General features: G+C 40.7%; 1 protein-coding gene across 1 annotated transcript in view; it reads left to right on the top strand.

Annotated features, from left to right (window-relative positions):
- slc49a4 (solute carrier family 49 member 4) overlaps positions 1 to 23,119 on the top strand; it is a 73,517-nt gene extending 50,398 nt beyond the window's left edge. The window contains 2 exon segments of the mRNA XM_052016074.1: positions 1,498 to 1,680; positions 20,745 to 23,119. Of these exon segments, the coding sequence (XP_051872034.1) occupies positions 1,498 to 1,680; positions 20,745 to 20,860 (299 nt within the window). The 3' untranslated portion in view covers positions 20,861 to 23,119.
- The last annotated feature ends 1,010 nt before the right edge of the window (positions 23,120 to 24,129 follow it).

Here is a 24,129-nt window from a genome sequence, read left to right as displayed (position 1 = left end):
AAGGTGCAAGGTCACAACAAGGTAGATCGTGAGGTCAAAGTCCATCTCATTGTATAAGCGAACCATTCAATAGTCTTATCACAGTGGAGTAGAAGCTGTCCTTAAGCCTGGTGGTACGTGTCCTCAGGCTCTTGTGTCTTCTACCTGATTGAAGAGGAGAGAAGAGAGAATGACCCGGGTGGGTGGGGTCTTTGATTATGCTGGCTGCTTCACCAAGACAGCGAGAGGTAAAGACAGAGTCCAAGGAGGGGAGGCTGGTGTCTGTGATGCGCTGGGCTGTGTCCACAACTCTCTGCAGTTTCTTGCGGTCCTGGGCAGAGCAGTTGCTGTACCAAGCCGTGATACATCCAGATAGGATGCTTTCTATGGTTATCCTATAGATAGGTAACACAATGGGTTATTTGATCACCCTCGGCACCCCACACATTTTATTCTATACTGCTTCAATGTGGCAGTGGAACGCAGTCATATTTTGTTTTACTTTCTGAACACTACTTTGTGTACTATCTTTGTTTTGCAAAAGCATTCACGTTATTGACTTCAATATCTAACAAGCTGACGGCTAAAAACAATTACAAGATAGTTGGCATTACCCATCAGACAAGATGGCTTCGGTAGGGGAGCAAAAGCCAGCAAATTCAATTTAAAAATCTTAAAGATTTTCAGGATAAGAAAATATAGTAGAAGAACACATTTTGAAATGGAATAGAACAAGGAATTGGGGGAAAGAAAGGGAAAAGCAAACACTGAGGCTTAAAATCTGAAGTGACCTAAAGTTAAAATTTAATATCTCTTTATTTTTTGCTCTTTCTGACTCACTAGGTCTCCTGTCACACCCCATCTACAGGTGGCTCTGCCCACCCCCTTACTTGATTGCCCTCCCTAGCTCAATGGCTTTCCCCCATTCAGTTCTTTCTCTCCCCCACACCCCCCACCCCCCCCCCCCAGCTCAGCCAGTCCCCCTTAACCCCCTCCCAACTGGATTAATCCCCATTGCCCCTGCCCCTTCCCCAGCTCAGTTGCTCTCCCCACTCACCCATCTCCACACGGTCTTTATTTTCACTCCTGCCTCTGCCCAGTTACCCTTCTTTCCCTCCCTAGGTCATTTGCCCTCCCTTCTGAGCTACTTGCTCTTCTCCTCCCCTCTCCCCACCCATTTTAGCTCGCTCACTTTCCTCTCCCCTGTGATTTCCTTAATTTTGCAGCACAGCCTTTTCTCTGTGTGATGGGGAGCGGAAATGATGATAAATTGACAGCTACTCCAAGCGAACCAGTCTTTATTTCATTGTTGCATGCTAATACTAATTAGTAGATTCCATTTTTTTTATATTTTGTTCTTTATGATTAGCTATGCCATGATTGTTATCCTGATCTCTTTGTATTACATGTATAAATATTGATGCTATATATCAATTTGTATTAATTTGAAAACTAATAAAAAGATTGAAAAAGAAAGATTCCATTTTCACTTTTAATTGGTTCTTTTTGACATTACAGAAACTTTATATACATCATGCATCTTAACTGGAGTATTCATAATCAGTAGTGTTCCCTTCTTCTTTGAACTCTTTGTGGAGACTGTATACCCAGTGCCAGAGGGGATAACCTGCGGATTCGTCACCTTTTTAAGCAATGTCTTCATGGGATTATTATTAATGTTTCTGGCATTTTATCATACAGGTAATTTCAAACTTTTCCTTTGTTTATGTGTACATTGCTCTTTTCTAGATTTTAATATGTGGTAATTGAAATCTGAGGAAATGCACATAATTGTTGAATGCCCCATAGTTGTGATAAAAGTTTAGTTTTATGCATGGCAAATCAATTATTTTTTTAAATGTCCTTAGGAGGTAATTGTTTTGATTCTTTCAGCTGTTGAATTTATGACGTTAAATTATAATGTACTTTAAAGGTATCTTAACTTCAGACCTAGTTATTGTGCAAGAAGGTATCGTACAGGACGTTCAATATTCATACATAAGGAGTTAGAAATGTTAGGCTTCATGAACCATTACTGTGATAGCTGTATCATAGCAGGATCCATCAGAAACTAGTGCTGAGTACAATCACTTGTGCCATCAGTGGAAGCATGATTGTGAGGCTATGGTATGTTTGCATGCAGCACACATTTTATGCAGCTGCAAACTGAAAATCATTAAGTCTGATAAATTTAAGGACTAGGAAGTCTCTACAAATGTTTTATGAACAGTCCCAAAAACCCAAGTTACATTAAAGGCCATGGTGGAAAGGCCAGATATTATGTTTAATGCGTCCCATCCTCAACTCTACATTCTGCAGCTGGCTGATGATTGGAAAATGACATATTTGAAGAAATATCTTGTATTTACACAATGAAGAATGCAGTAATCGGGGTGTGCCATTTATCTGCTAACCTCGGAATACTTAGTCCAGAGGTTGTACAGACTGGAAGTGCCTATGAGTCTTCATATTTCACACTGCAACAGCAACTGTACATTGAAAGCAGTTGAAGCAGCATTGGAGAAAAGTCATCCAAGAGCTGTGATTTAGAGGAATGCAACAAGACAACATGAGCACAGCAAGACTTCCAGAAAGTCGATCAGATAAATGTCTGTGATGTTATTGATAGGAAAGCTACATAGGAATAGTTACCAATTTTTCTGCAAATAGTGCTATTGGACCTGCCCCCAAGGGGACAGAGGTCATGTTCCTTTGACATCCTGTCCAAAAGGTAGCTCCTCTACATCACTGAGTATTGAGCTGGAGTGATCACATATAGCTTCATGAGGAATGATCCTGGAATCCACATACTTATACTGCGAGGCAAAGGCTGACATTTCATTTACCTTTTGATTCACATGCACTAATAAGAGTTTCTTGCATCTAGTTACACAATATCTCTGATTCCAGTATTGATTTGGAAGATAATGCCTAGATTTTAATAAGGTGGAAAACAATAGTGTAAATACAATGCCAATGGGGGTTGGGGTTGCATTTGAAATCCGAGATTAGGATTGCGTTTGGAACCAAATTTCTTCTTTTGAAATTTAAACAATGGAGGAGCAATTATCTACCATGCTGCCCCACAGTGATTGATTCCATGGATGTCTGGAAATATAAAGCACTGGAATGATAATCCTAAGCATTTTCTTATTGATTGAAAAAGTAGTCATTGAAGGAAGCTTTGGATGTAGGGATATACTTGTTTAAGTAGTCAAGAGCTACTGCTGAACTCTCTTGTTTGGAAAGCAGAAAAGCCACGTGCAAAGCTAAGAAATGTCACGGGACCATCTGGGAGTTACTCCACAGATGTGAACTTTTGTTGCTACATGCAGAGTTTAGCCATTATTTGCTGAACCAAAGTTATTAGTGCATATGGCTGTTACGAATTTAATTACCTTGGGTACCCCATTTGCATTCCTTCAAATCTTTCTCTAGTTGGAAAAGCCACAGGAATTTAGCTTCTATGCTGACTGCAGCTATCTTATTTGTACATTCTCCCAGGATAAACTCCCTCAAAATATTGAAAGCAATGTTTATCTCTGTGGCTCTCGCACTGGATGTTGTCTCACTTAATAGACTGTGTTTCCAGGAATTTCTATATTTGTGTGCCTGCATGTGGTTAGAAAGTCAGAGGTTTGGTGCAAAATGATGGGTAGGAGGTGAAAGACCTTTAGGTCTATATTGCTTTATTCTTGAGGATTTTCATTCTACCTCTTGCTAAGCAATATTGATAGCTCTTTGATTTGACTTCTATTCTCAATTTAAGTGTGGCTTCAGTGCCCTTTATTGAATGTGCTAATAGTGCACTTTTACCTAATTTTACTTGAAGGAGCAGCAGCTTTGCGGAAAGGATCCATACGTCACTCTGTCTTCCCAGCTCAATGACACAATGAGTGGCCAAATGGTTACCACTGAATTACCATGGGATATAGACTTGCAGTGTTCACATCTTTTCGCATCTAGTCACTCAGTTGGAAGTGGCATTTCCAAATGCACTTCAACAGTAGCAGTATCTAGCAAGTGGATTCTGCAACTCATTGGCTTGATAAGTACTGGAGAGGAAAATAGCAGACGTTGTCCAGTTAAGATGAATATTTAAAGGTGTTGTTAATGAATGCATGTTCCAGAGGGACATTATTGACAAGCATGAGCAGCTCCCTAATGAGTTCAAATTAGCAGCAGCTGTAAAAGTTTCTTTTCTTTTTGCCTTCAAAGATGAAAGTAAGCTGGTACCGGTGGGTACGGTACCTATAAGAAAAGCGACCAACAGGAATCGTTCCAGTGGTTAAATCAGCGATGTTAATGATACAGTCACAAGAAATTTCAGTTCCTGTCACCAGTCATACTGTGAAGTGATTTTGGGGGTTGCACCAACCCTACAATCTGTATAATGTTAATTGCTATCAAGGCACAGAGCTGCCTTTTTCAGCAGCCTTTCTCATCTTGGGGGAGGCTCTGGGTCTGCAGTTGGGTTACATTTATGCAGTAAACCACACTGTACCATTGTTTTAAAAGGGGTGTGAGAGAGATTCTTCCTAGACATTTTTTTAAAAAAGAGTGCTTGAATAAATACTTGCTATAGTAAATTGCCTTCTGTGTAAATTTATGTTTGGACACATATGGAGTTTTATTTTGTAAGCATCACTGAATTACCTTTATGTAAAAAGAATGACTGATAATGATGTTTTTCCAGTAAAATGACATGAATGAAGCATAGGGTCACAACCCATAGCTTGCATAAACTAGCTATTTGGGCTGAGATTCTCTATTGGCAGTAGTACCAAAGTTTACTGGTAACTAAAAGGTCTGAGCTCGAGTAAGATCATAACGTATAAGAAAAATGTTCCCTACCGAGCAGACATGAAGTGTAGAGATCATGACACCTTCGGAATTGTACCGTGTTACATATTTTTACATTTACAGCAAAGGTGATAGCTACTGTGATCAACAGTATGTTTCCTAAACAGTATGTACCAACCGTGATGCCAATCTAACTAATCCCATTGGCCTGCACATGGTCTATGTCCCTCCATTTCCTGCCTGTTCATGTGTCTGTCTAAATACCTCTTAAACGTTGCCATCGTATCTGCTTCCACCACCTCCCCTGGCTGCACGTGTCAGGCACCCACCATGTTCTGTGTCGGGTGGGGGTGGAATCTTGCCTCCCCATCTCCTTTAAATTTTCCTCTTCTTACATTAAAACCTAAAGCCTCTAGTATTTGACATTTCCATATTGAGAAAAAGACTTGACTATCTACCCAATGTATGCCTCTCTGTAAATTTCATCAGTCTCTGACACTCCACATCAGAAAAAACAATCCATTTGTCCAACCTCTTCTGTTTATAGCTAATACACTCTAATCCAGGCAACATCCTGGTGAACCTCTTCTGCACCCTCTCTAAAGCCTCCACATCCTATCTATAGTGTGGTGACCAGAACAGCTCATAACACTCCGAAAGTGGCCTAACCAACGTTTTATAGAGGTGTAACATGACTTACCAACTTCTATACTCAGTGCCCTGACCAGTGAAGGTAAAGACCAATGAAGACAAATCTATGTTATAAAGCTTCAGTCATCATTTTTCTGTGTTTTAAATGATTTGTGTTTGTATCTACCTCATGAGGTGTTGGAATACAAGAATATGAGTTCTAAAATTAGAAATCCTCTGTTGTCCAGTATCTACAAGACTTGGAGGTAGAACAGTATCTCTTACAAGGAGCGCTAAACTGGATATTGTTCCTGGGTGTTTCAGTGCACAAGGATTGTTGTAGATGAACGCAAGACACTTGACATTGGATATTGGAAATTATTATTGTCATACATAGTCAAGTATGTAACTTGAAGATGTTAAGAGATCCTTGCATGTTGATTCCCATTTCCCTATGTAATTGTAGTCAAATAGGAACCTGCCTTTTATTGCTATATTTTAATATTGCTTAATAGAAAGCCCAGAAACTATGATCTTGTTAGAAAGCACTTGATTACTGTATATTACATGGTAAAGATGGCTATGTAATTCCCAATGGTAATATGGAGGAAAGTAACAGAGCAAGCATTGGCATTCAATAGGCAAGCAATTATGAACTGCTGTAAGGGCACTTCAGCTTTGAAAAGTCACTTTGTGGGGCTTGTGGCATAGAAGATATTCAACCAGATACAGAAAATAAACAGTGTATTTTTCAGATATAGCACATGTCTATAAGGTTTAGATAGGGGCTAATGAGTGAATTTGGGTTAAGGAGTGAGTTAACTGTGAAATAGATTTGCAGGAAGTGTAATTGAGATGAAGATTGTGGACTCAATTAAGAAATGTCTCTCCTACTCCAGGAAATGATTACTGCTAATCTGGTAGAGATTAAATGGGTTGAAGGGCCTTTACCTGCCATACAGGATATGTGAGTGCTTAGTCTGGTGAATTTTTAATCTGTCAGTGGTAAGAGATTTGAATTATTGCTTGGGGCTTTACCACTAGCACAATAGGCACGTCAGTACACTTTTAATCCAATAAAATGCCTTTGATGTGTTATGTTTTCATTTACAGTTCACCAGGTGCTTGTAGTAAGCCTCTAGAAACAGCAGATAAAATAAATAACCAGTAAACTTATGTTTTTGAGGGAAGAATGTTGAACAGAAAGCTAGGAGAACTTCCTGTTCCTCTTACTCAGCTGGAAAAATAGACTTGGACAATTTCCCATCTAGGACTGCTGCGCAATATGGGCAATTACATAATCAGAATCAGGTTTATTTTCACTGATTTATATGTGGTGAAATGTGTTGTTTTGTGGCAGCAGTACAGTGCAAAGGCATAAAATTACTAGCAACTAAATCTAGCATCTGGAATTGCATAATGTAGTTTCAAAGTTCACTTCAGGAAAAAAAAGTGAGATTTTTACAATTCCATAAGGTTTCCTTTACATCCTGTTGTTTATTTGCAAATTTGTGACCTCTAAACCTCTGGTGGTCATGACAAGAGGACATCTGTAATGAAATAGAAGTTTATAAAGTTATGAGAGGCATTGATAGGGTAGACAGTCAGAATCTTTTTCCCAGGGTGAAAATGTTAATACCAGAGGGCATAGCTTTAAGGTGAGGAGGGGGGGGGAATTTAAAGGAGGTATGTAAGGCAAGTTTTTTTTTACACAGAGAGTGCTAAGTGTATGGAACAGGCTGCCAGAGGTAGTGGTGGAAGCAGATATGACTGTGGCGTTCATGAGGCTTTTAATTAGGCACGCGAATATTGCAGGGAATGGAGGGATATGGATCACATGAAGATAAAAGGGATTAGTTTAATTTGGCATCATGCTCAGCGGACATTGTGGGCTGAAGGGCCTGTTGCAGTGCTATACTGTTCTACGTTCTAAACATACTGATGAATCTTTAATAACCTTAAACTTCCAAGTATGAGTATTTGTATGTGTCTAGTGTGTATTACTAAAACCTGACAGGTTAACATCATTAAGAATTGGAAGCTGACAAAGATTCTGTGGGAGACCCTCCTTTGAGGTCGGTTGCAGAATTGGAATTGGTTTATTATTGTCACTTGTACAGATGTACAGTGAAAAACTTATCTTGCATACCGTTCATGCAGATCAATTCATTACACAGTGCATTGACGTAGTATAAGGTAAAACAATATAGAATGCAGAGTAAAGTGTCACAGGTACAGAGAAAGTGCAGTGCAGGTAGACAATAAGCTGCAAGATCATAACAAGGTAGATTGTGAGGTCAAGAGTCCATCTTATCGTACTAGGAAACAGTTCAATAGTCTTATAACAGCAGGATAGAAGCTGTCCTTGAGCCTGGTGGTATGTGCTTACAGGCTTTTGTATCTTCTGCCTGATAGGAGGGGTGAGAAGAGAAAATGTCTGGGGTGGGTGGGGTCTTTGGTTATGCTGGCTGCTTCACCGAGGCAGCGAGAAGTATAAGATATCTTTATTAGTCACATGTACATCGAAACATACAGTGCAACGCATCTTTTGCGTCGAGTGTTCTGGGGGCAGCCCGCAAGTGTCACCACACTTCCAGCGCTAACATAGCATGCCCACAACTTCCTAACCCATATGTCTTTGGAATGTGGGAGGAAACCAGAGCACCCGGAAGAAATCCACGCAGACATGGGGAGAATGTACAAACTCCTTACAGACAGCGGCTGGAATTGAACCCGGGTCACTGGCACTGTAATAGAGTTACGCTAACCGCTACACTACCATGCCAGACACAACAGAGTCCATGAAGGGGAGGCTGTTTTCTGTGATGTGCTGAGCTGTGTCCGCAACTCTCCGCAGTTTCTTGCAGTCACGGGCTGAGTAGCTGCCATATCAAGCCGTGATGCATCCAGTCAAGATGCTTTCTATGGTGCATCAATAGAAGTTGGTGAGGGTTAGGTGGGACATGCCAAATTTCTTTAGCCTCCTGAGGAAGTAGAGGTGCTAGTGAGCTTTCTTGGCAGTGGCGTCTATGTGGTTGGACCAGGACAGGCTATTGGTGATGTTCACTCCTAGGAAACTGAAACTGTCAACCCTCTTGGCCTCAGCACTGTTGATATAGACAGGAGCATGTGCGCCACCCCTCTTCCTGAAGTCAATGACCAGCTCTTTTGTTCTGCTGACATTGAGGAAAAGGCTGTTGTCATGACACCATGTCACTAAACTCTCTATCGCCTTCCTGTACTCCAACTCATCACTATCGTGGTATCATCTGCAAACTTGTAGATGGAGTTAGAGCAGAATCTGGCCACACAGTCATGAGTGTATAGGATGTAGAGTAGGGGGCTGAGGACGCAGCTTTGTGGAGCACCAGTGTTGAGAATAATGTGGCTGGAGGTGTTGCTTGCCTATCCTCACTGATTGCAGTCTGTTGGTCAGAAAGTCAAGGATCCACTTGCAAAGGGAGGTTTTGAATCCCAAGTCTTAAGAGCTTGGTGATGAGTTTGCTTGGAATTATAGTACGGAACGTGGAGCTGTTGTCAATAAACAATAGTCTAACATCAGTGTCTTTACTATTCAGATGTTCCAGAGATGAATGTAGGGCCAGGGAGACCTGTTTTGGTGGTAGGTGAATTGCAGTGGGCCGAGGTTTTCTAGGAAGCTGGAGTTAATGCGTGCCATGACCAGCCTCGCGAAGCGCTTCATGACAGTGGACATCAGGGCTACCGGGTGGTAGTCATTAAGGCATGTTACATTGTTTTTATTGGGTATCAGGATGATAGTGGTCTTCTTTAAGCAGATGGGGACACTGTAGCAGAACATTATAGCACTATAGCACTCAAGCAGAATAGAGCAAATTGGATAGAACTCTGTAGTGCAATTGATATTTTGAAGGGAATCTTTTGTGTTCTTTTAGTTTATCCTGTTTGAGGAAGGTTGTCTAATGTTTAGCATTGATCGGAATTAAGTCAGGCCCAGTTCGGAGGAGAGATTGTCAAACCTAGGGCTGTTTTCTTCAGAACAGAGAGTGAGGAGAGATTTAATTGAGAGAGAGAAAATTATTTAAGGCTTAGGCAGAATCAACAGAAAGGACTTATTTCCCCTAGCAGAGAGGTCAGTAACAAAGGGTGATAGATTTAAGTTATTGGTAGAAGGATTAGACAACTGTTGAGAAGAAATTATTTCATTCAATTGATGGTGAGGGTTTGGAACTCGTTCTTTGAAAGGGTGATGGAGACAGAAACTCTCATCAGTTTCAAGAAGCACCTAGGTGACCACTTGAAGAGTCATAACCTACCAGGCAATGTGTTGAGAACTGAGAAGTGGGGATTAACCTAAAATTCATTTTGGCCAGGAGTGACATGACTTTGCTATAAACATCTGGGCTGGAATTGCATTTGCCTTGGCTTGCATCTCCATAGAGAGACAGTGACCATAAGGAAGGTCAAAAGCCAGAGCATCTGACCTTCCACTTGCAGAGGAGCGCAAATGCCCCGAGCTGAAGGCCAGAGATGTACTTTGCATCCAGCACTTCAGTTTTATGCTGGAGATTGGCTGCATTTGGAGCATAGTCCATTCATTTGAATGAAGTAGCTGATCTTGGCCGAGAACTAAATGCCTTTTTTATTTCCTTTTCTATCTCTGTTTTTAATTTATTTTTTAAGATACTTTTAAAACTTTGTTTAAAAGCTGTTCAAAGGGTTCTTGACAGCAGTAAGATGCCTATGGCAGTTTCATCATCCTTGTAGGGGCCACAAAAAGTAGTTCAACCATGGGAAAAGCATGGGTAGCAAGCCAGGTCACGTACAATCCAGCCCAATGAGTTTATGATCCTAAGCATTAATTACCCACCCTTGTCACTGGTGGCATTGCCAAGCTAAAGCGAGAAAATTCGGAGGACGTATAGGAGGATTTTTTGTAAACTCGACAGGTTTTAGCTCTTATTGTATCTGACGGCACAGTAGCGTAGTGGTTAGCACAATGCTTTACAGCGCCAGCGACCTGGGTTCAAATCTGGCCACTGTCTGTAAGGAGTTTGTACATTCTCCCCGTGTCTGTGTGGGTTTCCTCCGGGTGTTCCAGTTTCCTCCCACATTCTAAAGACATACGGGTTAGGAGTTACGGGCATGCTATGTTGGCGCCGAAGCGTGGCGACGCTTGCGGCTGCCCCCCCCCAAAATCACTACGCAAAATATGTATTTCACTGTGTGTTTTGATGTACATGTGACTAATAAAGATCTTATGTGGTTTGAAGGACCTTGTCATCAGCAGAAAGTCTGAGCAGGATCACTGGCTTGTCTCATATGTGCCATACATATATGTAAGTGTTAACTGTCATTCTGCGATTGGTGCTCTTGCACTCTGACTTGGAAAGTTCAAGTGCTACTCTGGAAACTTGAGCACAAAAATCTGCAGTGACGGTCTAGCTCAGTACCAGTATCACTGTTGTGTTTGGATCGAACATTAAAGGGACACCCTCCTTTCTCATCTGGGCATAAAAGATTGTATTGCACTACTTGATGTAGGAGAGTTGGTCCTGATGGCCTGGCTTGTATTTTAACTATCTCAAAGATGGTCTACCATAGGTGCTTCAGAGTATATGCTGCGTGCAAATTGTGTGCCATGTTTGTGTATTAAAACAGTAACAATTTCAAAAGTACTTAATTGGCATTAAAGCACTCCGTGAAGCCTTGGGTTTGTGAGGGACCACATTATAAAAGCAAGTCCTTAAGTAAAATGAGATGTAAGTAAATTAAATATGGAGTGGGGCCTTATTTCTTCCATGTTCAAAAGCTTGCATTGCTACCATAACCGCTATGAAAATTGCTTAACTGCAGACAGTAACAGACTATTTCAAGGTGGTCAACACCTGATCTTGCAATAAATAAATTAATCCCTCCTCACCACTACTGCCAGCCAGTTGGTAGTGACTTGTCATTGTGGCTATCCCTTGAGGTCGAGGATGATGGTCTTTGTTCCGTTGATTTGTAGCCCACAGAGTGAAGATGCCTGTGCGTGTGTTTGTTTAATGTGTACTTGATGTTACACTACAAAAAGCACACGATACTTCACAATCAACCAACTGATTCCAATGGCATGGAAACCACAACAATTGGAGTTGATTGGATTTGTTGCAGCCTTCATCTGCCTTCACAGCTGCTGAATTCGAAGCAACTTCGTCCACCTGTTCCACCGTTGAGGTCTTAGTTGGATTGTTCTTTGTCAGGGACCTCACCATCAACCTTACCGCCATGGGTGACCCTACCAGGAGCATGGCTCCAGACAGCATCAATCTCAGGACCACACAAGCTTCTCCACCACAACAAGGTGACAATCCACAGAGAAGGTAAATAACTATTAAGTAGGCAGTTGCTGAGACTATGATTTTTAAAGAGAGTAGTACCAACAGACCACACCAATGATGAGAAGCTACCTTGCATAAGAATTCTACAGTGAAGAAGCAGGCTGCACATAATTGTGTTCATGCTTGTACTAAATCCACTTGTACTAAATTAATCTTGTATTGATCAAGGTTGTATTGATTCTCTTGTTCAGCATTTCAAGAATGTTAAGACTATTGTGATCCTTCAGGGCTTTTTGCAAATTAACCACTTTTCAATGGAAGAGTGCTACAGTTGTGTTTCTGCACCCAGTATTTTGGGGCAGTGTAGTTTTTAGGGAGTAGTGACTGCAGGCTTGTGCATCTTGCTGCTTGAGCTTTTACCAAGTGGCATTTGTGTACAAGGACTGACACAGTTGGCTCACCTAGGACTCAGCACCTCCTTCTGTAACTGGATACCTTGACTTTCTAACAAACAGACCGCAATCATGAGGGTAGGCAGCAATACCTCCGGCACGATTATTCTCAACACTGATGCCCCACAAGGCTGCGTCCTCAGCCCTGTACTCTACTCCGTAAACACTCATAACTATGTGACCAGATTCTGCTCTAACTCCATCTACAAGTTTGCAGATAATACCACCTTTGTAGGCCGTATCTCAAACAATGATGAGTCGGAGTACAGGAAGGAGATAGAGAGCTTAGTGGAATGGTGTCATGACAACAACCTTTCCCTCAATGGTCAAACAAAACCAAAGAGCTGGTCATTGACTTCAGGAAAGGGGGCGGTGTACATGCACCTGTCTACATCAATGGTGTTGAGGTCAAGAGGGTTGAGAGCTTCAAGTCCCTGGGAGTGAACATCACCAACAGCCTGTCCTGGTCAAATCATGTAGAAGCCACGGCCAAGAAAGCTCACCAGCACCTCTACTTCCTCAGGAGGCTAAAGAAATTTGGTTTGTTCCCTTTGACTCTCACGAACTTTTAACGATGCACCATAGAAAGCATCCTATCTGGATGTATCACGGCTTGGTACGGCAACTGCTCTGCCCAGGACCGCAAGAAACTGCAGAGAGTTGTGGACACAGCCCAGTGCATCACGGACACCAGCCTCCCCTCCTTGGACTCTCGTTGTCTTGGTGAAGCAGCCAGCATAATCAAAGACCCCACCCACCCAGGACATTCTCTCTTCTCTCCTCTTCCATCAGGTAGAAGATACAGGAGCCTGAAGGCACGTCCCACCAGACTTAAGGACAGTTTCTACCCCACTGTGATAAGACTATTGAACGGTTCCCTTATACAATGAGATGGACTATGACCTCACGATCTACCTTGTTGTGACCTTGCACCTTATTGCACTGCACTTTCTCTGTAGCTGTGACGCTTTGTACTGTTATTGTCTTTACCTGTACTACCTCAATGCACTCTGTACTAACTCAATGTAACTGCACTGTGTAATGAATTGACCTGTACGATCGGTTTGTAAGACAAGTTTTTCACTGTACCTCAGTACAAGTGACAATAATAAACCAATACCTATTGAATCCAATACATTCCACTTACTCTTGAGACTGGTGAGACTAAACATCTGTCTCCAAAACTACTAGCTGGACTTCAGTAAATAGTTTTGGACGGCTAGTTTTAAGCTGTACTGCGGCAGTTCCTGCTAACCTGGTAAATGCTGTGGTGATCCTCTTATTCAGCATTTGGTTAGGCCTATTGTGATTTAACAAGGGCTTTTGTAAACTAACCACTTCAGGTTAAAAAAAAATGCCATAATGTATTTCTGTAAGCATTAGTTGTTCTGAATGACATGGATGTCCTTGAAACAGTAGCTCATGGTTATGGATACTTAACAGGGTTGGTGTGCATTTGAATCTTTTTGACCTAGATTTACTGTCTTGAAGATTAATGATTTATTGATGTATTTTCATGCTACATGACACAGCGGCTGTGCACCTGCTAATCTGCAGACTGCTTGTAGAGATTCTGACTTGTTACAGCATGCAGGGTATCTAAGCTTGTGTCTGTATGATTCATTGATGCAAAGTAAATTGGTCTCTTTTTATGTGCAAAAGCATGTATTTGTGCACTAATTCCAGAAAATTTGAACTGAGCAATCCTCCAATATATCCTCTAAACTCTACTGTGCCATTTATGTTTGGTCTGCTCTAAACTGCTTTTAGAAATCTGCCTTGTGATGCACTGCGATGCATTTAATCAATTGAATTCCTTTTGCTGCATAGAATGAAGGAGAGAAGTCCATGACTAATTTTCAGATTGTCTACCTGTGCCGTGACCTTTTCGTCCACCTTCCAAACTGTAGATTGAAACTTACAGCTGCAGACTTATGAATTATGTATTCCCCAAGGCAACATAGAAACTTTTCTATCTGATCATTGAGGCATGAAGAAAGTGTTTAGCATGCACTAGTAATGCTCACTCAGGTTATGTCCAAGTCTGCATAAATTGAGATTCCTTCACTGAATGTGTGGCAGAGATAAAGCTTTAAAATAAACAGAACTTGATTTTAAGAGCTTGAATAAAATGATACATTAATGGAGTGAGTTATTAAAGGTGGCGAAATGGAAAGAATGGACAAGCATTTTATTGTTTTGGCAAAATTTACATAAGCAATGGGACAAATTGAGCTGATTGACAGGCGCTGGTTCTGCAGGGAGCCAGTGATTCCCAGCTCAAGTTGTCTTGTACTTTCACAAATGCTTGGCTAAGCTCGGAAGTCTTAAACAAGCTGGGGGTCAAAAGCCAGTGCATCAGTCCTCCCACATTGTCACTGGACTCACAGTTGAGCCCTGCAGTGGAACACTGATGTCCAGATGCGACGTGGCATCAATCTCCTCATCTTTTACAGCAGGGAAGGCAGGGGCCACTAATGCCGTGTTTAAGTTAATCACATTATTTTGATATTTAAAGGTGTTTTAAACATTTAAAAATCTAATTTTAATATCCTTAATTATTTATATCAATTTCAATAGTTTTTAAATGTTCCTGAAATCAGTTACTTTTTTATTTTAAAAAAAAATTGCATACATTTTGACAAAAACAACAGGGAGAAGGCCTCAGTGATACAACACTCGAACCCTACTTGCGCGGAGACCTCTTCCCCTTGTTAGACACCTACAAAGTGCGATGATCAGCATATTCAGCCCCCTGTTTTCCAGTGTAGCCAGGCACTGTAAGTGGCAAGTCCAGCTAGCTGGCCACGTCCAACCCAATTTCGGCCACTTAGCATCTGAATGGTACATTAACAACATTATTAATGTGCAAATCAGCTAATTGTGAATTGGCAGAAGCTACCTTTAAAAAGAATACATCCTCACCCTTAACCTTCCTGTGGTTTCCATGTTTCTCTATTTTAAACCTGAATTGCCCCATTAAACTCATCACAAAGTTGTCTAGGCATTTAACATAATTACATTAACTGTATGATAGTTGGCAATGACTGCCTTTGGTCTCCCCTGTACAGAAAGTGAACTGTTATAGGTATAGCACAATATGGTAGCATAATGTTAAGTAACTGGATGACTATCCAGTAGTTTGAACCACTTAATCCATGAGGAAACAGGAGATGAGGAATTTAAAATCCAAATAATTAAATGTATCGGGAATAAAAAGTTAGTATCGTTTATGGTAAAACAGAGCGCTAGATTTTTGTTATAAAAAAAAGCCCTCTAAGGGTGCTGAAGAGGTCTACCACGATGCTGCCTGGATTAGAGGGTATGAGCGATAAGAAAAAGTTGGACGATCTTGGGTCGTTCTGTCTGGAGCATCGGGGCTGAAGGGAGACCTGATGGAGGTTTGTAAAAATTATGAGAGGCATAGATAGGTTAGACGATCAGAATCTTTTCCCCAGGGTAAAAATGGCAAATACCAGAGAACATTCTTTTAAGGTTAGAGGGGGGAAGTTTAAAAGGCGATATGAGGGACAAGTTTTATACACAGAGATTGGTAGGTGCCTGGAATGGGTTACCATGTGGGAATAGTGGCAGGCAGTTTGGTGGATTTTAAGAGGGTTTTAGATAGACACATGAATAGGAAGGGAATGGAGGGATGTGGATGATACACAGGAGGAGGACATTTAGTATAAATTGGCATCAAGATTGGCACAACATTATGGGCCAAATGGCCTGTCCAGTACTGTTATGCAGCACGTTTCCATTGGACAAGGATACATACTGTCCATTCTTAGCCTGGCATATGGGCCAATCCTCTCCCACCAGTGTGGTTGAATGGTACATGGATAGGAAAAATTTATAGGGATATGGGCTAAATGTAGGCAAATGGGACTAGCTCAGTTAGGCAACGTGGTCAGCATGGGCGAGTTGGGCCGAATGGCCTGTTTCTGTGCTGTATGACTCTTTGACTTGATTGCTGATTCATTTCAGGGCAGTTAGGGATGGACAATAAATATCAGCCTGACGAAAACTCTGTGTCCTACTTAAAGAAAAATAAAATCCTTGGAAAAAATTGTGTATTACCTTGAAGGAATTATAAAATATCGGATTTTTAACTTTTTTAGATTTTCTGCTTCTTGTGTCTTATGCCTATTCTTCCACTTCCATTTGTTATGGACTCGGTGAAAGTCCCTTTAAGATAGAGTGAGTGTGTGTGTGTGTGTGTGTGTGTGGCATGCTTACGTCAACAGAAGATAAAGGACGTAATGATGTTGTTGAAGAGGTCAGAAGAAGAAGGGGGAGAGAGAGAGAAGGGAGAGAGACACCAGCCTGCTAGTTTCTCTATCGACGGATGAGAAACAATAACTGTGTCTGCCACAGAAATCCATGTATGGAAATTAGGAAGTAATCCAGTGGAGTTCACCTTGTTGCTGACCTGTAGAAGGAAACAGGTATTTGTGTGGACGACCACGATTCGGATGCTTTTCGGGGTGAGGAAGTCACTACCGAGTAAACACTGAAGTGTCATTTGGGTTCCATCGTGGAACATTTGGACTTCGTAATTACTCTCTCTATGTTTCCCTACATCTACGTCTTATCTTCAGACATCGGTGGTTGTTGAAGAAGCCTTTGCTCATGTTTCACCTTATGGTTTGCGGAACTGAACTTTAAGAACCATTCCTGGACTCGGAGTTTGGGACTTTGCCACACACACACACGAAGAGTTTAGTTTAGGGGTTAATGTTCAAGGTTTAATATTTTTGAATTTCTAACATACTAACATTTTTACTTCTATTTTTCATATTATCATAAGTAGTGATTAATAAAATAGTTTTTAACACCGAATCATGACTCGGTGTGTTTCTTTTGTTGCTGGTTCGTGACACATTCCAGCACAAATGTTTGAACTTCTCTTTTGCCATATTACCAGTTTATTTCTCAATGTTTTGATCACATTAATTGTGGTTAAGTAATTGTCAAATTGACTCAATCAGATTAATTCTTGTCGTTCACAAGACCACAGATGCCTTGTGCTCTCCAATTTTTAACTTGCAGTTTCTGAGAATTCTTGTGTCTGCATTTCAAGCTTGAAGTGTGTATGACTGTTAAGTAAGCAGGGTTGCAACATGATCATGGATTGTATAGGAGTTGTTTCTGCAGATCACAAATAAATCTTGATCTTCAGACCTTGCCTTGGGTAGGAATGGTGGCAGCAAATGAATGTAAAAGAACACATAATCTTACATGTCCTTGCATTGTCACTGGATCATTGAGTCATATGTGTGCTTGATGGAGGCTGAATTGGAGGTTTTTATGCTGGGGATAATACAGATGAAAATGGATATTTTGCTATTCCACCCTTCGCAGAAAACGGCTGGGATGCTATTAGAGTCAAAGTCCTTTAGCAAGTCACAATCAAAGTAAATTGGGCAATTTCTCTTATGTCTGTTTCTCTGAATATGTGCATTTGTCAGGACTTGAGATGGAACTATAATTGCAAAGTAACTGCTCCTGGGTTAGTTTCATTAGGATTTTAATCAGAAAGCAGAGAAGTTCTTAGTTGACATATTGAATTGAGGTCTTGCCTTCTTGATTTGATCCTGTGAATTCATGCAGCCATTGTACAGTGCAGTTCTGAAACTTGGAGTGTTCCAAGTAAGTGGTATAAAAATTGAGTGGTTTGGTTTGTTTTGATATTCTTGATTGCCTTTCTCTTTGTGCCCCCTTCACAGACTCAGCTAGCACTCAGTGCTACAAATCATTCTCCTGAGCAAGCTGGCGAAACAAGTGAACTTGTGGACAAGAATGATAATCAAACGATTGAACTTTTAAAATGCTCAGTCTTGTGGTTGGAAAGATATGTGAAAATTCAATAAAAAAGAAGACAAAAATTTAGAAAATAAAAAGAGGATCTCAGCTGTGATTCTGAGTGGTTGACAGTTCTGCCAAGAATATATTCCCTCAAGGTCCAGAACTGAAATGGTTTCTTGGTTTTTATGTTTGCTTATTTTAGACTCTAGTATCTATTACAAAATTGTTTCAATGCTGCAAGATCAAATTCAATTATTTTTACGTGGTTGTTACAGACATTGAAATTTTACAGATTTTATTTGGCCAATCTAAGTCTAAAGTTTTTAGTTTGCTGCACTCTTTGAGTTTTTTTTATTAGAAACATCAAAACATTTGAGCCTGCTCCACATGCAGTGGACAATCATGTCTGATATTCTTTCTCAACATCATATTCTCCTCATACTGTATGATACTAGCTGTCTAGAAATCAAGTTCCTCCTGGAGTATATTCAGTGACTTGGTCTCCACTGCATTCTGTGGTCAAGAATTCCACAGGTTCACTACTCTGAGTGAAGAAATCTCCACTTTTCAGTCCTAATTATCTTTCCTACATTCTGAGACTGTGACTCCTGGTTCTAGACATCTCAGCTAGGGGACGCATCCTCCCTGCATCCAGTCTGTTGAAAATTCTATCAGAATTTTGTACGTTTCAGTGAGTTATTTTTCTCTTCTAAATTTAGTGAATACTAGCCTTCTCAATCCAATTTCTTCTCTTCCAACAATCCTGTCATCCGAGGAATCAGTCTGGTGAACCTCGGGTGCACTCCCTCTGTGGTAAGGATATCTTTTCCTGGGTAAGGAAACCAAAATGGCACACACTATGGAGACACAAGATACTGCAGATGCTGGAATTTAGAGCAAAAAAAACCAAACTGGTATTGGTTTATTATTGTCACTTGTACCGAGGTACGGTGGAAAACTTGTCTTGCATACTGATCGTACAGGTCAGTTCCTTATACAGTACAGTTACATTGTGTTAGTACAGAGTGCATTGAGGTAGTACAGGTAAAAACAATAACACTACAGAGTAAAGCGTCACAGCTACAGAGAAAGTGCAGTGTAATAAGGTGTAAGGTCACAACAAGGTAGATCGTGAGGTCAGAGTCCATCTCATCGTATAAGGGAACCGTTCAATAGTCTTATTACAGTGGGGTAGAAGCTGTCCTTACGTCTGGTGGTACATGCCCTCAGGCTCCTGTATCTTCTACCTGATGGAAGAGGGAAGAAACTCAAACTCAGCTGGTCACACAGTTTCTGTAGAGGCAGAGGGATAATTGACACTTTGGATGTTGCTGCTTCAGGGAAGAGCGCGACTTTGACCTAATATGTGGATCAGGGTCCTCTAGATAGACCAATAACAAAGGGACAATCCCGAAAGCAGTAACATGCCAAACCCAATACCATTATAAATAGGAATGGGTTTCAGCAGAGAAGTGGAGTTGGGAAGAGAATGTCCTTTACAGTGGTCCCTCATTCTGATGCAGGGTTCCCAACCCAACATGTCAACAATCTCTCTCTGCCTCCACAGATGCTGCCTGACCCACTGAGTTCCTCCAGTGGTTTGTTTTTCGCTGGCACACACTATTCCTGGTGTGGTCTCACCAAGGCCCTGTATAATTGTACTAAGACATCCTAACTTCTGCATTGAAAACCTCTTGTAATGAAGGCCGTCCTGCACGTTTTCTTTCAGTGACTGGCATACAGTGACATCCAGATCCCTTTGTCTAATGCTCTGCCTTTTCTGTTTTTCCCACCAAAATGAATTACTTCCATTTAGCCACTTTATTCTGTGTCTTTACTTATTCTCTCAACTTGTCTAAATCGCCTTGAAACCTCTCACAACTCTCAATTCCACCTAGTTTTGTATCTTTGGCGAATTTAGATGTATTACATTTGTCTTTCTCATCCAAATCACTAATATAGTTAATAGCTGGGGCTGAAGCAATGCTCAACGACTCACCACCAGCTATCCTGAAAAAGACTCATTTATTTCCTGTCAACCAATTTTACACATGGCAGTGCATTACCAACAAACCCATATGCTTCGATTTTGCACATTAACGTCTCATGTGTGAATTAATTAAAGGCATTCTGAAACTCTAAATGCATCACTTCCACTGGTTTTCTTTAACGATTCTGCCAGTTACATACTCAAAGTCCAAAATAATGTTTATTCAGTTGCAAATCACACAGCTACAATGGGTTCTACTTCAACCACTGTTTCTGTAGGGCCTTCCAAATTTCTACAACACATTGTTAAAAAGAAGATTCGACTGTCTCCCATCATTCCTTTTATGGTAAGTTTTCTTAAAAACGTAATCAGGTTGCACAGTAACATAAGTGGAAATACTGGAAATACTCAGGCCAGGTAGCATCATTGGAGGATGAGAGACAAGATCTTTCACTTCAACTGTCAGCTATGCTATGGACTAAACATTATAAAATTTCCTATTTTCTCTCTTTGCTTGAAGTCTTGTGTAATTGATGGCAGTGAGCTTCAGTATCGTTACATTAGAGACACAGAATGGACAGTCTCAAGTCTTGCACAATAACTATGGTGTGACATTTTCTTTGGAACTAATCCTATCATCCATTCTTAATGATTACCATCAGGTGATGAAGAGCAGCTGTTCTTGTCAAATTTAGCTTTGTACTGAAGTGCGTACACATAAAGAGGATGAATGATTTTCTTAAAGGAACTAACACTGTTCTCTGTTTGTTTTTTCAGATGTTTCCTGGCTCAATTGGTGCCTGACTGCATCGTGTATGTTCAGTCTGATGCTTATTCTGTTGTTCAAGGAATCCTATGATAGACTCTACCTCGATGTTCTTGTCTCTGTTTGACGTTTTGTAGACAGAAGCAGTGGATGGATTTTAAAGTCCCCTTGGATTTGAATTGCACACTTGTTAGGAATTGCACTTTTTCCCAAAAAAAGGAATGGAGAAACTCAGACCTGTAGCTTTCCCATTGGTGTTTTTTTAAATTCAACCTTGATGTCAGAAATTAAAATTGCTAATTAGTAGTGTAAGATTGGCGATGTGTGTGAAACAATAAGCTGATGTGTGTTCTGTGAATGATGGACTGTTTTAAGAATGTAAGTGTCTTGGTACTGATCATACAATCGACACAGACAAAGCAAGTGGTGGGCTGCAGTTAAAAAATTGTCTAGGGAAATGTTGATGGCAACCACAGTTGAATAATCATGCCTTCAATTTTATCGTGGCAAATGCCTTCCTTGAGGCTGAAAAAGGTAATGGTGAAGAATTATTATTTAATGCAATTGAGTAAGGAAAGGTTGGTGCTACTTTAATATCAAGTATGTTCTTCCTGCTATTGGTTTAAGCAGCACTACATGGCAACTTGACAAGATGGGGTCAAATCTGAATTATTATATTGTCTTGACCTGCCATTCGATGGGCACGGTAGGCATGAGGTTACTACAGATTGCACTGTACTGGAATTGCCAATGGGAAATGTTAGTAAAGTACTGAATGCAAAGTAACAGTTGCTGTTTACACTGATAATTATCTCCTAAGAGATTTCAGCATCCAGCCAGTGCTCACTGGTGCATCACATCAAACCTAATGTGGATCTTTATTTTCTCAGTCGGCTGTGCTTTCTGTTATTTTTTTCTGGCACGGTCTAGTGTGGTTGTCACTAACCAGTAATCGTGAGCGACTGATGCCCTGAAACTGATGAGGGAAAGAATTGCTAAGCACAAGAACATTCCAGGTGCACTGACACCAGGGATAATTAATGCACGGACTGATAGCCCACACGTATTCCCTCACCTCACTTTGTGTAGAGATTCTGCGATCACTTGCAAAAGAATTGAGTGCTTACTGTCATAACCTGTAATTATCCACGAGTTCAGTCACATCCCTGCAGCTTGGAGTTCTGACAGCATATTTTGGAGTCTGTTGTAGTTTTGTCTCAACAATTATTTTCTCTTACCCGAACCATTTCAGCCTGTGTAATTTTGCTTCTACCATATTGACTTGAATGTTTTCTGAAGCTTCTGATAAAGCTCAGTGAAGGACAAGGAACGGGAGTTTTTTTCTTATCCAGGTGACGCCAACAACATCCAAAATGGAACTGCAGAATGGAACTGGACGGAGGCTCACAAGGTTATGGCATCTTTGTTGTTGTTTACAGAATTACAATGTCAGGTGCTGCTATCATGAGTATAAGATGAATGGAAAATATTTTCTTAAAAGAACTGTATTACCCATGTTATTTGCCTGTATCTTGATTACCTGTTTGGGGAATAAAACAGGGAATGTGAACTGTTAATGATACTGCAAACAAAGGCAATATTTTTCCTTAAGTTTTTTTTTATTTAAAAGCTACATTTGTTGTGCATTATAGTGAGTTGGTAATGAAAGGGAAGCAGTTAATCTGTTTTTGGATCTCCTTAATAGTAAAAATACTCTTCCATGATACTTGTTTTCGTATGTCAAGGGCCCTGACTCCAACTTCTCGTGAAAGCAGTTCTCTTTCATCCACCCACTTCCCCGTCCACCTCCGCACCAAGATTAGAGAGTGAGTGAAAACATTGAGTGCAATATCTTTGCCATTAAATATGACGCAGGTGTTTAGAATGAATGGTATGGAGAGAGCTGTAGTTGAGCAATTCCATTCTGCCTGTTAACTTTCCCCCACTGTGGTATTAGGATATACTGTACCTCTGAATTGCAAGATTAACAATTCTTAAGAATGAAATTCTAGTCTTTCCTAATCCAATGTTACCAATCCTTTACAAACATTGATCAGTAGTAGACTTTGCCGATCTGTTACATGCTATCTTTAGGTAGATGCTCTGTTTTGTAATTGATGTCTAAAATTACAATCTTAACTGCTTTATTTTTAAGCATTGTGTCCTTAAAATGAAGTTGCATTAATTATTCTTCTAAGATTTGCTACTTAGAACAGCTGTGGGGAAGGTATATTTCCAAGTTATAATATTTGTAAACTGGCCTGCTGTCAAGTTGTTTTTAAAATCATTGCACAACGTTCTGTATCTCTCACTGAAGAATTACATTGTACTTTTTCTGTGTGTGTGTTCTGCAGGGTACTTCCTGAATAAAGTTTTCAAAATGTGACAGTGTCAATAAAATGTGTGGAGACTGGAAGAAACTTGTGGAATTGTAAAAGCTGCAGTTAATTACACTGAATCTAACCATTTGGTTGATCAGCAGATTAGAAACCCATGGAGAGTATTCAGCAGATCAACCCTGACATCTGGAGACACAAGAGACTTCAGATGCTGGGATCTGCTGGAGGAGCTCAGCAAGTCGAGCAGCATGTGTGCGGGGAGGAAGGGATTGTCTTCCTTACCTCCCGTGAATGCTGCTTCACCCGCTGAGTTCCTCCAGCAGATTGCTTGTATAACCCTGACATCTGTGTTGTCACTGGACTTCCAGTTTGGTAGGTGTCCCCGGAAGTATCTTTTGGAGCAGTATTGTTATTGAGATCTTTTTCTGGTGTTCCATTCAAGGAATCCAGGGCACAACTTCTATTCCTGTTATACCACTCTTCCCAATCACTGACGTTGCCCCAAGTAAGAAGATTAGCAAAATATTATCTTCGTTATGATATGAGTTGCACAGGAAGCAAGTTGTACAATTAATTCTGGCATAGATTTGATCGGCAAAGTAGTTGTAACAATTCTGCAACTATGGACTGTTGAGTCTCCTTTGTTGCATGAATTGCTGTATTTCCAACCTTGCATCTAATACTCCACTGAAGAAGTATATAAACTTGAAAAGTGTAGAAAGTACAGTTAATGGAAGAATCTCGAAGCTGGAACTGCAGACTCACTGAGAGGAAGTCCACAAGCAGTTAATGAAGGAATGTCACCTCATTTCTTTGTGAATCTTAATGTCAGTTACGAAAGACGACAGCACCTGCTTCTCACCAGTGAAGCAGAAAGCTTTACGAGCCAGAATGTGGAACTTGCTACCTCATTGAGAAACAAGAAAATAGCATAGAAGTCTGTAAGGAAAGGAAAGATGCATTGATGGGGTTTTTATCATTTTTTGGGCTCCGGATGTTGTTGGGAGGGTCAGCATTTAATGTCCATCCCTGACTGTCCTTCTGGTAGACATCTCTC

This window comes from Pristis pectinata, chromosome 1, assembly GCF_009764475.1.
Source record: "Pristis pectinata isolate sPriPec2 chromosome 1, sPriPec2.1.pri, whole genome shotgun sequence".
In the NCBI taxonomy this organism is placed as follows: Eukaryota; Metazoa; Chordata; class Chondrichthyes; order Rhinopristiformes; family Pristidae; genus Pristis; species Pristis pectinata.
This window is presented reverse-complemented; position numbering and strand designations above follow the sequence as displayed.